Raw genomic sequence first — 14228 nt, 5'->3', positions numbered from 1 at the left:
CCCGTGAGCCATGGCCGCTGAGCCTGCGTGTCCGGAGCCTGCGTGTCTGGAGCCTGTGCTCCGCAACGGGGGAGGCCACAACAGTGAGAGGCCCGCATACCACAAAAAAAAAAAAAAAAAGTTATAGAAATATATAGTGTAGAAATTAAAATTCTATCCTTCAGAGATAACCATTTTTAATCAGAAGTGTATTTATCCAGATTGCTTTTTCTTCATAGATGAACATTTGCTATATATGTAAAGTTTTACAAAGTCAGTATCATTAAATCATGGCCAGACTTAGAACTTAGGCAACCCTAAACCTGAAAATGGTTAGGATGTCCCCTACCCCACCTGTGTTTCATTCAAAATAAAAATACTAAACAGTAAAATAAGCATATGGAGGTCAAAGTTTTTATTTTTCCTTTAATTATTATTTCAGTATTTAAAATATATATATATATATATACGTATATATATACATATATTCTTTCGAAACTGCTTTTTAGCTTTCTTGGCACCCTAAGCATATGCCTGGTTTACACATTGTCATCTAATACTACATATATTACACATTGTCTTGTAACTTGTTTTTCTTTTTCACGTAAGATGTATCTTGGGCATCTGTCCATGTCAGTATCTAAACATTATTGTGACTGGCAGGTGTGGGCTCCTCTCCAGAGAAAAAAAGGATCTTTCAACTGCTGGTGCCTGTAGCCAAGGGTTAGGATCTTGGAGGAATGTTATGGCTTTAATACACTAACATTATAACCAGTGACAAAGAAGATTCCTCCAGATTCAGAATTGAGTTCAAGCAACTGAACTGCCTTCAAACCTTTATGGAAAGAGAAGAGATAAACTTAAATAAACTGACTCGTTCATTTAGTCACAGCATAGATCAACTTAGGAGCAGTGAATATCCTCATCATAATTAAGGGTTAAGGTAAAAATCAGAGAAAATTCATTAATAGAAGTTTTTCCTTTATGTTATCACTGTGAGAGAGAGAATTTAGAATTAGACTACATCTTGATTTGGTTATTTGACTCTTGCTTAAATACAGTGCTTTTGTTACTGATTTCTAATATTATTGCATTGTGGACAGAGAATGTTATTTACATGCTATCAGTTCTTTGGCATCTTGTTGAATCCTGCTGTGACTTAGAACATGGTCATTGTAAATATTCCACATGTGCTTGAAAAGAATATATATTAACAGTGCAAGTTTGTCCACCATCCTGGGTGAAGGAAGAAATCAGGAAACTAAAGTCCACATTCCTAATTTGAAATTAGAACTGAGGGACAGGTTTCCAATAACTGTAAGTCCTGAAATTTGCCTGGCTGAAACCCTCAAAAGATTTACAAAAAAGAATGTTTTTTAAAACTTTCAAACAGAATAAAACAGAATAAAAATTATAAAGTGGAAAGTAATAATTTCTAATACCTCTCCTAAGTCTCAGTCCCAGAGGAGGGACGTGGGTCAGTGTTAACTTTTTTATGTATTTCCTTCCAGACACTGTCTATATACATACAAGAAAATGCAAAAACATATTAACACGCCTCACCTTAAAAGGAAACACCATATAGAAATGGGATTTTACATATGTATACTGTTATGCACTTTGCTTTTTTCACTTAACATACCTCAGGCATCTTTTTATGTCAGCATATTTATATCCTCTCCATTCTTTTTAATGGCTAAATGGTATTCCATAGTAAAGCTGCTCCATAATTTGTTTAGCAATCCTCTGCTGATGGACACTTGGGTTGCTTCTAGTTTGCTATTACAGACAATGTTGCTATGCTTTGGTTCACACACAAAATTGCTGCTGCTTGGCTAAGTCCTTTCTCAGGGCAACTGCTCCCTTCCACTGTGTACCTCACTCAAAGCTCTCCTCTTTTTCCTTTGTTGCAGACTCAGGTGTTCAACCTGCTACCCTCTCCTTTGGAGGCTGCCATTCCACCCACCCATCCTAAGCCTGGCTAAGGAGCAGCATGGAGTTACCTAAGCTCCCTGTTTTGCTGGTGCTCCTGATGACTAGCACACAGGCTTCTGTGGTTTTTTGTGTTCTGTGCCATCACTCCAAGAAACAAACACAGAATAACAATAAGAACAAATATGGGATGGTACATAGCTTGTAAAGTTTTTACTTCAATAGTTCCTGGCTCTGGTTTCTGTCTACCTTAAGAAACAGTAAATGGAATACCTAATTTCCAAGGTTTACCAACACCATTTCTGATTCCCTATTTAGGAAAAGTCATACTGACTCTTTTTCCATAGTATTCCTTCTTCCCCAGCCTGCAAATGTCTTATTTCAAGACAACACTTTACAGGGACTTCCCTGGTGGTCCAGTGGTAAAGAATCTGCCTTCCAATGCTAAGGGACACGGGTTCAATCCCTGGTCAGGGAACTAAGGTCCCACATGCTGCAGGGCAACTAAGTCCTCGCGCCACAATTTGTGAGCCCGCACACCGCAGCTAGAGAGAAGTCCACATACCACAATGAAAGATCCCACCTGCTGCAACTAAGACCTGACACAGCCAAGAATAAAATAAATAAATAAAATTAAAAAAAAAACAACACAACGTTTTACGGCCCTGAAGACCCTAGACTGGGTTCCCAGTTCCACAGTTCTCTGTCCTGTCAGTTGTGGTCACTCCCGAGCATTTGCTCCAACTATAGTTTTTCATTATTATTCAACATCTGTAGGTAGGCTGCAACATTCTATGACTAATAAACAGCTTGAAAATGTCAGAACTTTTAGTCCTAAAGCCAGCTAATCCTGGGTGAGTCACACATAGCCTCCTGGTACCTGTAATATAAGGCCAGCAGAATGCATAATTTCCCAAGCCCTGCAGAGATTAGGTGTTGGGGGCCGCACAAAGAGGGGGCATATTTCAATAAGAGAATTCAATCCCAAGGCGAGCTTTGGGTATGAGTGCCTCATGGGTCGGTACATCTGTGGACACCTGTTGTTTTGCCATTTGTTCTGCTGAATTGGAGACACCCAGAAACCCCCAGGCTGAGCCCTTGACTTTCACACCTGTCCACATCTGAATTTTTCATTTGTGATCTAAGCCAGCAGCACTCCAAGGGCCTCTAGAAAATCAGGCATGGCATTTCTAGGCTGTGCTCTAAAAAACAAAAACAAAGCATATTTTCCTGCTCTCAACTACCCAGGAAAGGTTTGTTTCTATTCTGGTCATAAGAACACAAAGTGAGAATTTTGTGCTTGAAAGACTTCAAAGAGAGAACATTATGGTAAATACCATCTGAGGCCCCAACATGGGAAATTGGATTCTGGAGGAATCTTGGAATGGATGGTTTGGGTTTACCACATGTTGAGACCTCAGACTGAAACCTGCATCTAGGGTGAAGAGAAGAGAGAAAGTGCAGATTTGGTGAGTGGCTTGGAGAGGACTGGAGTGGAATTAGCACAGGTTTTTAACGTGCTAAGAATGTTCTCAGATTCATTTAATGCAATGTATTTTTCTAATGCCTCCACTTATTTCTGGTATGGTAGCTAGGTGGCTGGGACGGATGAGCTGGAGAAAGAAGGAAGGAAGCGGGGGTCACTACTGACCAAGAACTCAAGCCAGGATTAAGTGAACAGTGGGAGTTACTCCTGAAATTATAGTTGAGGATGCCCAAGTGTCACCTAGGCTAGCATTGCTCCTAAGTACATCCTCTTGCGCTAGGAATCTCCTTCTGAGGAGTTGGCCTTGTGTCAGGAAATCAGAGGAAGTTAGGACTGGTCAGGAGACATACTGGGAGAACTGACCCAGCTGTAGGAGCTAGCCCCCTTGGAGGATGTAACACCTCAAGGACAGTGGAAAAGTGTTTCAACATTCTCAGTCCTAATTCTGAAAATAGCATTAAGATATCCAGAGTGGGTGGACAAGGTATTCATGCAAAAATACTATGTGCCTACCATGAATAAATAATGGTTATTAATAATGGGTTGTTAATAGAGATAATCAGAATTAACCTTTATTGAACACCTACTATATACTGGACACCATTATAAGCACTGTTTTTCATTTATTGTGATAAAGAATACATAACATTTACCATTTTAACCTTTTTTTTTTTTTTTTTTTTTGACTGTGCCATGCTGCTTATGGGATCTTAGTTCCCTCACCAGGAATAGAAACTTCACGCTCGGCAGTGAAAGTGTGGAGTCTTAACCACTGGACCACCATGGAATTCCCTAACCATTTTTAAGTGTACAGTTCTGTAGCATGAAGTATATTCACATTGTTGTGCAACCATCACCACCATCCATCTCTAAACTTTTTCATCTCTCCAAACTGAAACTATACCCATTAAACACTAATCCTCCAATCTCCCCCCTTTGCAGCCCTTGGTAACCATCATTTTACTTTCTGTCTTTATGAATTTGACTATTGTAGATGCCTCATATAAGTGGAATTATACAGTAATTGTCCTTTTGTGACCTGTTTATTTTACTTAGCATAATGTCTTCAAGGTTAATCCATGTTGTAGCACATATCAGAAATTTCCTTCCTATTTAAGCCTGAATAACATTCCATTGTATGTATATATATACCACATTTTGTTTATCAATTCATCGATTAATCAACACTTTAGTCGCTTTCACCTTTTGGCTAGTAATAAACACTTTATATTTATTAACTGATTTAATACAAGTGGATGAGATAGGTACTTTTATTATCCCCACTTTACAAATAAGGAATCCGAGACATGGAGAAGCTAAACAACTTCCTAAACAGTAACAGAGCTAAGATTCAAACCCAGACAGTTTGGCTTCAGAGCCCACATTCCTAACCACGCTGCTATACTGCCTTTTGACACCAAGAGACAGAGCCCTGTTCTATCGATGCTTCCAATCTAGAGAGAAGACATATATACAATAAATCATGTCAATGCAAAGTCATAAAGACTATAGTGGAGCTATAGTGCATATAACAGTTGAGCAAGGAGCAACCAGGTCTCTTTAGGGATGTCAGGGAAATTTTAGAGATAGCAGTACAAATTGGGGTTCACAAAAGCCCAGAAGCATGAGTGAGGCTGATGTGTTCAAAGAATGGACAATACCATCGTTCTGAATGGGTGGATGTAAGATGTATGGGGAGGAACAGCGTGATGGCCTTGCACAGGTAGAGAGGGATCAGATCATGGAGTAGCTGGTATGGTATGCCAGAGAGTTTAAGGCTTTAAAGTTGGTTTATTTGGTAATTCTGCTGATGATGATCTGATGATGATGTTTTTGTTTTGCCTTGTTTCCCTGTCAGTAATGAATTTGGGAGTGGCATGCTCAGTTAGAGCATGTGGCATTGCTTGTTAGAAAGATCATTCAGGCTGTAGTGTGGAAGATGGAATGAAGAAGGGCAAACTGAAGTCAGAGAGATCAATTTGGAAGCTGTTGCAAGAGACTTTGCAAAGGATGATTAAGACCTGTACTGGGGTGCAGCAGGAGGGATGGAAAGAATTTTTGAGTATTCAAAATATGCATTTTTTAAATTCTACAAACCAATAAGAAAAACACAGGAGCTTATAAAATGGGTGAAATATAGAAATAGGCAATTAACAAAAGAAGAATCCAAATGACCCACTCCCAAATGTATGAAGAGATACACAATTAGGGGAATGCAAAATAAAACAGTGAGAAACCACTTTCACCCTTCAGATTAACAAAAATAAAAATGGATGACAATGTCAAATATTTGAGCAGACATGAGGAAAACAGTGCTCTCATATATTTCTAGTGGGACTGCAAATTAACTCAGCCATTCATGGAAAGCAATTGGCAGCATACAATAAACTTGAAAATGCAAATACCCTATGACCCAGCAATTTCCCTTCTGATTATATAACCCACAGAAATTCTTGCACATGGGTGAAAAGAAACATGTACAGAGATGTCTGTGACAGTACTGTTTGTAATGGACAAATAAAATGTGACATATGAACTGCATACATAAATAAAATCTAAATGTGCGCATATTTTAAAAAAACATATACAAAATAATCCTCTATATTCTTTATGATGAGCTATACATGTATGTAAAAACTGAGGAATCTGAGGCTTGTGGACTTGAAAAACCACAGGAGTAGGGGAGAAGGGAATTAAACTGGAGTGTCAATAAAAAGAGACTTAGCTACTCCTGTAATGTTTTATTATAAAAATAAAGAAAACCAAAAAAGAGAAGTAACTGGTTAAAATTTTAACAGTCAGTTGTGAGTTCAGAATGGTGAATATGTGTTTGTAATATTATTCTTTGTATTTGTCTATATCTTTTACATTTCTAAAAAGAATCAAATATGGGTGGATGGGTAGGTGTGTACATGTGTTTTTAAGAGAAAAGAAAGGACACATGTGATATTTAGCAAAACCATTGACTTGGTGACATAACGGGGGTGGGGGTTGAGGGTGACGGAGGGGAGAGATTAGTAAGACTCCCAGGTTTCTGGTTGGAGTGACAGGTGAGAGAAGATGATGACGCCATTCACTGAGATAAGAAATACAGGAGGAGAGAACATCAAATCCGGAGGTCAGGGAGGGAAGACAGTTAGTTCTATTTAAGACACGTTGAGTTTGAGAACCCAACAACAAATGTTTGTACTACCAAATCCCTGGTCAGGCAACATAACTTAATAGGCTCAACACTGCCTGAAAGGGGCAGGTAGGAATAGGGGTGTCAGTGGCAAGGTTCCACAGAAGGGAGATGAAGGAGAAATGAGCAGATGCTAACAGAAATAGTGGAACATATCTGGCGAAGTCTTCATGGAAAGCAATTAATGTAACAGGGTGTAACTTTTCATCAAAAACCATTGACCTTTTATTTTATGATAGATAGATAGAGATAGACATATGTGTTTCTTTGGAAAAGCAATATATGCACCTGGTAAAATATAAATTTCACAAATAGGGGAAAACCTCTCTCCAGAGGCAACTGCTGTTATAAGCTTATTTACCTATGCTCAAGTTAGACACTTAAAAGGGCCAATGGCTGATGTCTATCAAAATATAAAATGTATATGTCCTTTGACCTAGCAATTCCCTTCCCAATGTATCTTAGAGATATGTTTCTATGTTCACAAAGGTGGATGTATAAAGGTATTTGTTGCATCATTATCAGTAACATAAGGCTGAAAGGAAACTAACTAGGCCAGCAGTGGGGGACTAGTTAAGTAAATTATGGCAGATCCCTACAGTAGAATATTATGTTGCATTAGGAAGTTATTTGGAAAGCACAGCATCCTTCCAGAGATATTCTTGGCATATACACGCAAATAACCCCTTTTATTTATACAAGCAATAACATAATATATGGATACACTGTAGCATACACTGTTCTGCAACTTAATTTTTCACGTAACATATTTTAGAGATTATTCCATACCAGTTTATATTGTTTACAAGTGTTGAGAGTTCAGCTAAATTACTCCATATATTGCTGCCTTGGCATCCATTTTGTGTGGCCAAGCAGCCTGCGGGGGCCTTGAACTGACCTGATTCGCGTACTTATATTGTCTACCTAGCCCCTGTAGACATAAATGTGAGACCGATCTTTGTAATTCTTGAAGCCAGAAATCTAGAATTTTGTGGGAAATCTCTTGATTTTTAAATGTTACCCCACATCTTAAAAAAAAAACAAAAACCTCTTTGGGAGCTAAAAGAAGGAGATGAAGGATGGCTCCTTCAGGAGGCCGTCTTATCATGCCTGGCATAGAGGGTTCAGTATTTTGGTACTGTGGAAGTTTACAGCTTAAGGACGGTGGTGGTAGAATCACTCTGAAGAGGCAGGTCTGAGCCCGATAAAGAAAGGTTTTATGGGTCATGATAGTAGGTGTGATGAATTCTGGGAAGAGCATTGCAAAGGTGTGAGATCATATGTACTATCCTCAACAGATGCTCTTCTTTCCAGGGTGGTGGGGTTTTATGTGAGGGGCAAGTTGGTAAGGGATATAAGGTCTTTCCACCTCTTTTGTATCATTCTCCCTTCTCTCCCATTTCTCCCTCGCAGTCTCAAGATTACTGAGGACAAGGAGGGATCTGATAGGACTTCAGCCGCTCCTCCCCATCTTGAAACTATTACAGCCAGGGAGGGGTAAAGGAAAGCTTCTTTGGAGAGACAGTCTGCCTCTCTACAATCCTCCCCCACTCCTCGAGGGTATGGTCTTAAAAGGGCATAAGGAGAGCCGGAGTTATGTCATCCCAACAGCAGGAGTGACCAAAGAAAGCCCATCTTTTGCCCCCCAAGCAGCTTCTGCTGTTCATTGCCACCAATACACAGAAGTGTGAAATATGAATACAGATTACAGCAACAACTTTCAAAAGTTTACGCCACCACCTACAGTAGGGCCACAGGAATACCTTTTACATCACTGCCATATAAAATATATATGTACAACTGAATAAGTAACAGTCTTGCAAAACACATACTCATACACTGTATGCAGTGCATCAGTACTCTCTATTCCATTGTCTCTCATTCTTTTTTCTTTTCATGTGGTCTGTGACCCATTACACCAATTTCAAAACCTAATGGGTTGTTAATCCAGTGTGAAAAACACCTGATTCCAGGCTGGAATTCCCAAAACCAATATTTCCCAAAGAGTCTTTTATATTTCAGATGTATGGGTAATATCTATACCTACCACCAATAGAAAACAAGATGTCTCTAGAAGAAACATGGAGACTTTTTTCTAGTTATTATTCAGTTATTTCTTAGTTTTTAGAGTTAGCTTCCATTTGAAAAGATATCCCTTTCCAAGTGATATTGATTTTCCACTTGTGGAAATGATTTTAAGTTTTCTTCTAAAATAAATGCATTTAAGTTTAAAAAGTGATTTACAGAAAAATATTAATTAACTATTAATATAGGAAACATTCAGGTATGTCAAAATTTACAAATATGTTATTCGTGTTCTAAAGTGTGGGAAACTCTATCTTGCACCATTCCATAATGAAATAACAAGAAACTTACTTTCCTTAACATTAGATCTGCTTCTGCACAGTTTTACTAATTACTCCCAGGAAGTTTAGGTTTCATGACATGACATTATGTTATATTACATTTGGCTTTTCCCCAGCAGCCCCTAAGACCCAAGCTAGTGCTTTTTCCAAGCACTTGTTAGGCAGTTTTGAGTTCAGCATCCATTCGCAAAGTGATTTGTGCAGATCTCGAGACGCTGGAGCTCGCCTTCCCTCCTTCAGATCATCACGTGGTCTTTCTCTGTCAGGCTTTCAAGTTAATTATTTCCTGTTTTTCTGAGTCTGTTCCTTATCCCCTTTCCCAGGTCACCCTCTACCCTCCCCTCCACACACACATTCTTGGCCACCATCAAGGAGCTGCCTTGCTCTGCAGCAAACCCATCATTGTCTCTCGCCTGCCGTGGAGCACCCTCCAACAAGAGCCTTGGGGTTTATTCCAGAGTGCAGCAATCTCAGAGCAAAAGTATATCATTACTGTTGAATCAAAAGGTAGAGTTCCCTGCTTATTAGTAACATTCTGCACAACTTACTGACATTTTGTTCTCTTAGCCCCTGCCTGCTAAGGTACAGCGTGAGCCAATCTCCCTAAATAGTTGTCTCTCTTTGTGACTGCTGGGATCTCTGGCATCAGCTATACTGTCACTCCTCTCAGGACTCCCACGTTGGGCTTGAGGCTCCCAGCAGATTTGATCTGTCGTGCACGTAACATTGTTTCTGTGGCTGCCCCATCCCTTCCCATCAAGGCCAGAGTCTGTGCTCCTCCTATTGTCTTTAACAGCTCAGGGTGCTACTGAGCTGAGGGGTACCCCATAGAAGCCTCAGGCCTAGAAGCCACTCCATTCCTGTGATCTTTGCTTCCTCATCCCCATGCCCAGAAATCTTCTCCAACTAGCCTTTTATGGTCATCCGGTCTTCATTTCTCTAAATTACTTTTCCAATCCTGGCTGAAGTTTTGTCTTAAGTCTCTAATTCAGTCTTGTCTACTTTATTCATCATCTTCTTCCCGCAGCCCCACCCCTGTTTTTCTCTCCCCTGGTCTCCTCACGTGCAAATACCTGGCTCTTTAACGTCTTTCACCTAGTGTACAGCTTCCAGGCCATCTATTTCCAGCCCACTACAAAGTAATGTGTAAAAATCCCTTACATTAACTATGTGTGTGCACACAGCGTATGTATGTGTGTATACACATACACAAACACACACACACACACAAATTCAGTGAGAGAAGGGATATAAACACATAATAGACTGACCAGCACTATTTGGGGGTGGCAGTGGGGGTAGGAAGAGTCTTAGAGGCTCCCGGCAGTTCCGGTTGGTCTGTTGAGTATATTTCACCCTGCAACCCAAATCTGTATCATTCTCAAACACAGTTTAAACAAAGAAGAGCCTTGATGCTTACTGAGGATTTGGATAACTACTTCACTGTTAAGAAGAGATTTTTTAAATCGTGTTTTCGTTATGACTCCGTCTCCATTTATTGATCTAGGGATTTCTTGCCTCACTTAACTCCATAATCTGTTGCTCAGATTAAGAAAATCCAAAAACTATTGTTTGGTAGCATGAGTATAGACTTTAAAGCGACACCTTGGAAGCTGGATGATTCAAATACTATAATCCAAGAAAAGCAACTAATTGATTATGCAGAACGTGTTTTTATGCATTACTCTTTTTTATGATCCAAGCATGCAATGAAATGAATCAGATTAAATGTTTTGTAGATGTGCTGTTATAGAAACAGGAGCTTGCTAGTGTAGTAACATCCAACAGAACACAATAAGACAAGAGATTGGAAATAATATGTGTGAAAAGCCCTGAATAAACAAACATATAAGGCACTATTCATTCAACACATTTTGAGCATTTACTATATTTTTTTAATCTAAGAAACAATGCTAGGTACAGTAACTTCTCAAGTATTAGGAGCAGAAAAATGCCTATTTCAGTATTTCCTTTCTTGCATCCCTGCTACCTAGTATATACCTATGGATATATACTTTGGGGATGAATGAGAGACCTGTACGTTCAGTTTACCTTCTATCCTCCACTTTGCCACCCTGTTAGCCACTTTGTTCCTCATTAATTCTTCCTCCTGAAGGCTAACGGGGAAGGGAAGGAGGTGAATTTGAGGCCAGTCAGGCATGCTTAGCTAGCAAAGCAGTTAAATCTGAGTACAATAAACTTTAAAGACCCGTCTAAATTCTGTCATTTAAGATTTTGTTCCATCCAACTGATTGAACAGGCCTGACAGTTAAGGCTTGAACAACCTTGAGATTGATATTTTGGTTAATAGTTATTATAATATCTGACCTGTCTCTGGAAGATTTTGTAGTAAGTTAAAGTGTAAGAGTCTGTCTAAAGAACAAGGGAAGGGAACACTAATTTGCCCAGTACTTATTACATGAGAGACTCTGAGCTGTGCACTTTGCATTGCTTACCATTTTTATGGTTTACAATTGCCCAGAAAAGTAGAATGCCCATTTTATAGATGTGGAAACAAGCTCAGAGATACTCTGACCAGCCTCTCAGTTTGTAGGGAAAACGCTAACAGCCTCCAAAGCACAAGCCCTTTGCAAAGGAGGACTGGAGGCTGCTGGCAGTTTTCACTAACCTATGCTCTCCACGCTTAACATGGGTAATTGAAAGCTGGGCCTATGTTCCTTTCAGAAATCTCCCAGGAATCTGGCTGCAGAGGTTTTATGGATAACTCATTTCAGCAACTGAGAAACAAAATGCGTTTGTGGAATAAAAAGTCTTTATTTCAATGAGGTTTTTTTCCTTCTTTAAAAGAAAGAGAAAAAGGAGCCACCCCCAGCACTTAGCAAGAACCCTCACAGAATGAACAAGTCTTCAGATTGGGCTGTGCAGACTACCGAGGAAATGGTGACAGCATCAGGGCACTTTGGCCTAAGATGTTAAAGAGACGATGTAATGAACAGCTGGGGATTTCTGAGGCACAACTGTATGACACTGGAAGCCCAACTGTTGGCCATCTTCATTGAGGTCAGCTACCGAGCTCGGGGTTTGACTCGCCCCTCGCCCTTTTCAAGATGGGTGTCGCCAGCTGCCGCAGCGCGCTCTGATGCCTGCGCCTGCCCGCCCGCCCCCACGCGCCCGCCGAAGCCGACGCGGCCCGGAGGCCGCTGAGCCCCCACCGCACCCACCCACCCCCCGCGCCCCCGTCCCCGTGCACGTGACGGGGGGCAGTTTTCCTTCTCTCCTCCCCCTCACCGAAACCCCGCCTTCTCCTGAGAGGCTGCGGCTTTCCATTGCGCCACGACAGGAATGACCGCCCTGCCAGCCAGTCAGAACGCGACGCTTCAAGTAAGACCCGCCTCCTGTTGGTCCTCAGGTTCCTTCCCGCTCACACCGGAGTCACTTCCGAAGAGAGAGAACCGCCATGAAGAGAGAAGGGGGTGCCGCCCACCTCTGCTCCGACAGCCTCCCCGAGTCCCAGCAGCAAGACGGCAACCACGCACCCAACTTCTCCAGCCACAGCACATGCCGCCGTCGCCAGCGGCGCCGACATGACAAGGCGCTGCATGCCCGCTAGGCCAGGTTTCCCCTCATCCCCAGCCCCGGGGTCGTCGCCCCCGCGCTGCCATCTGAGACCCGGTAGTACCGCCCCTGCTGCAGCGGGAAAGAGAACAGAGAGTCCTGGGGACAGGTACCGTGCAGAGGGCTTGAGAAGGGGCCGGGTCGCGGGGGCAAGGGTATGAGGGAGGACTGCGAACGGCCTCTCTTCCAGTTCCCGCCATCCTCCGCGAGCTCAGGCCTCCGCGTCCGGGGCCTGGCACACCACCGCCCCGCCTCCGCGCTGGGGCTGCTGGGAGCTGGAGTCTCCTTTTCTGTAGTTGGGACGCTGTTCTTGGTCTAGTGACCACAGCCTGGATGGCTACGGACCACCCGCCTTAGGTGGAACGTGATTTTTGTCCTTTACTTTAGCTGGCCCTGGGGCCCTGACTGCTAAATGCATATTTAAGTGGTTTTCTGTACGCTGTCAGTTTTACTGATCCTAGTGGTTGAATAGTATAAGCCTTTTCTGTATTGTGGGTGAAATTATGTAAGATGTGATGAGGGAAATCCTTCCACGAATTGCTTTAAAGTCCACTACGCACGATAAGTCTTAATTTAAAAACATGCAGATTTGGAATGTGATATGTTTTCTCCTTCAGTAACTTTACGCCTCTCCAAGAGGCCAGGTTTTTTTGTAAAGATTTTGTGGGGGCTATGTAATGAGATGGGGAGTTTAATCAAATGACATCCTCTGACAATAAAACATGTTTAAATTCTCTACGCACTTGGTACTGTCTTTTTTATTTTAAGTTTAAAAGCTTGTAACGTAAGTTTAACAGAAAATGTATCTTCAGATACTGTGGTACAGGTCCACAACCCCTTATCTTAATTCAGAAAGCAATGAAAATCGAAAGTTTTCAATAAGTTTGGCACCACATCTAACTTGGCAGCCAAACCTGACCAGAACTAAGGGAAGGCTATAGATGGTCTTTATCTCATTAGGTGTGAGTGTTTGTAAGTTTTGCTGGAGAAATATTAATGTGTTTGCTTACAGGGTGCAGTCTCAGACCCCACTGGGGGCTTTACATAATGCATCCAAAAAAAAAATTTAGAATTCTAAAACACATTTGGCCCCAAAAGTTTCAGATAAGGGTTTGTGTGCTGTTACAAATAATTTTTTAATTAGTTATAATTAGTTTAATTAGTTATAAATAAGTAATGGACCTTTCTGTGCATATGAAATTAGGGGACTGTTCTTTCTTGAAAGTCACATTCATGGTGGTTTTACAGGTTTCTTGTATGTTTTACCCAAAACCATTTTTCTCTCAGGTGTATTAACCAAAAAGATGTAATACTTTACGGAAGAGATACAGTGTTACTTTTAGTAATTAACATAAAAACATTCAGTATTGTTTTGAGTTAATTAGCTGCTTTTTAGTCCTTTCTCATCTTTTATTCAACCAGTAACTGAAGGCATCATCCTTCTCCCCTTTGCAGACCTCTAGTATTTCTTCTTTCACCCTCTGATATAATTTATTTTATGAAAAAAATGCATAGATTCCCACTCATTCATTTCATAGCTGCTTAGCTTTTCTACCAGCATCTCAAACAAACATTGTGGACTCTCAGTAAACCATTAAGAATGGGCGTTGCTATTCTAATGTGGCAAGTAAAGAGTACAAGATGTAGAAGAAGCATAACCTTCAAAGGACTTGGATTGTTCAAGTTTCCTCTGAGCATTCCAAGCTCA

At 41.0% G+C, this 14228-nt stretch overlaps 1 protein-coding gene across 3 annotated transcripts in view; it reads left to right on the top strand.

Moving 5' to 3' along the window:
* Positions 1 to 12404: 12404 nt before the first annotated feature.
* Positions 12405 to 14228, top strand: part of SLF2 (SMC5-SMC6 complex localization factor 2) — a 43832-nt gene continuing 42008 nt past the window's right edge. For 2 of the 3 annotated variants that reach the window (XM_060107734.1, XM_060107793.1), the window contains exon 1: positions 12405 to 12629. In XM_060107734.1, coding sequence (XP_059963717.1) covers positions 12490 to 12629 — 140 coding nt within the window. In that variant the 5' untranslated portion in view covers positions 12405 to 12489. Of the gene's footprint in view, positions 13181 to 14228 lie in introns of those variants that run through there. The other variant, XM_060107888.1, reaches the window with a different exon arrangement.

This window comes from Mesoplodon densirostris, chromosome 1 (genome assembly GCF_025265405.1).
Source record: "Mesoplodon densirostris isolate mMesDen1 chromosome 1, mMesDen1 primary haplotype, whole genome shotgun sequence".
NCBI lineage: Eukaryota > Metazoa > Chordata > Mammalia > Artiodactyla > Ziphiidae > Mesoplodon > Mesoplodon densirostris.
The sequence above is the reverse complement of the archived record's forward strand: the minus strand, read 5'-3'. Positions and strand labels throughout refer to the sequence as shown.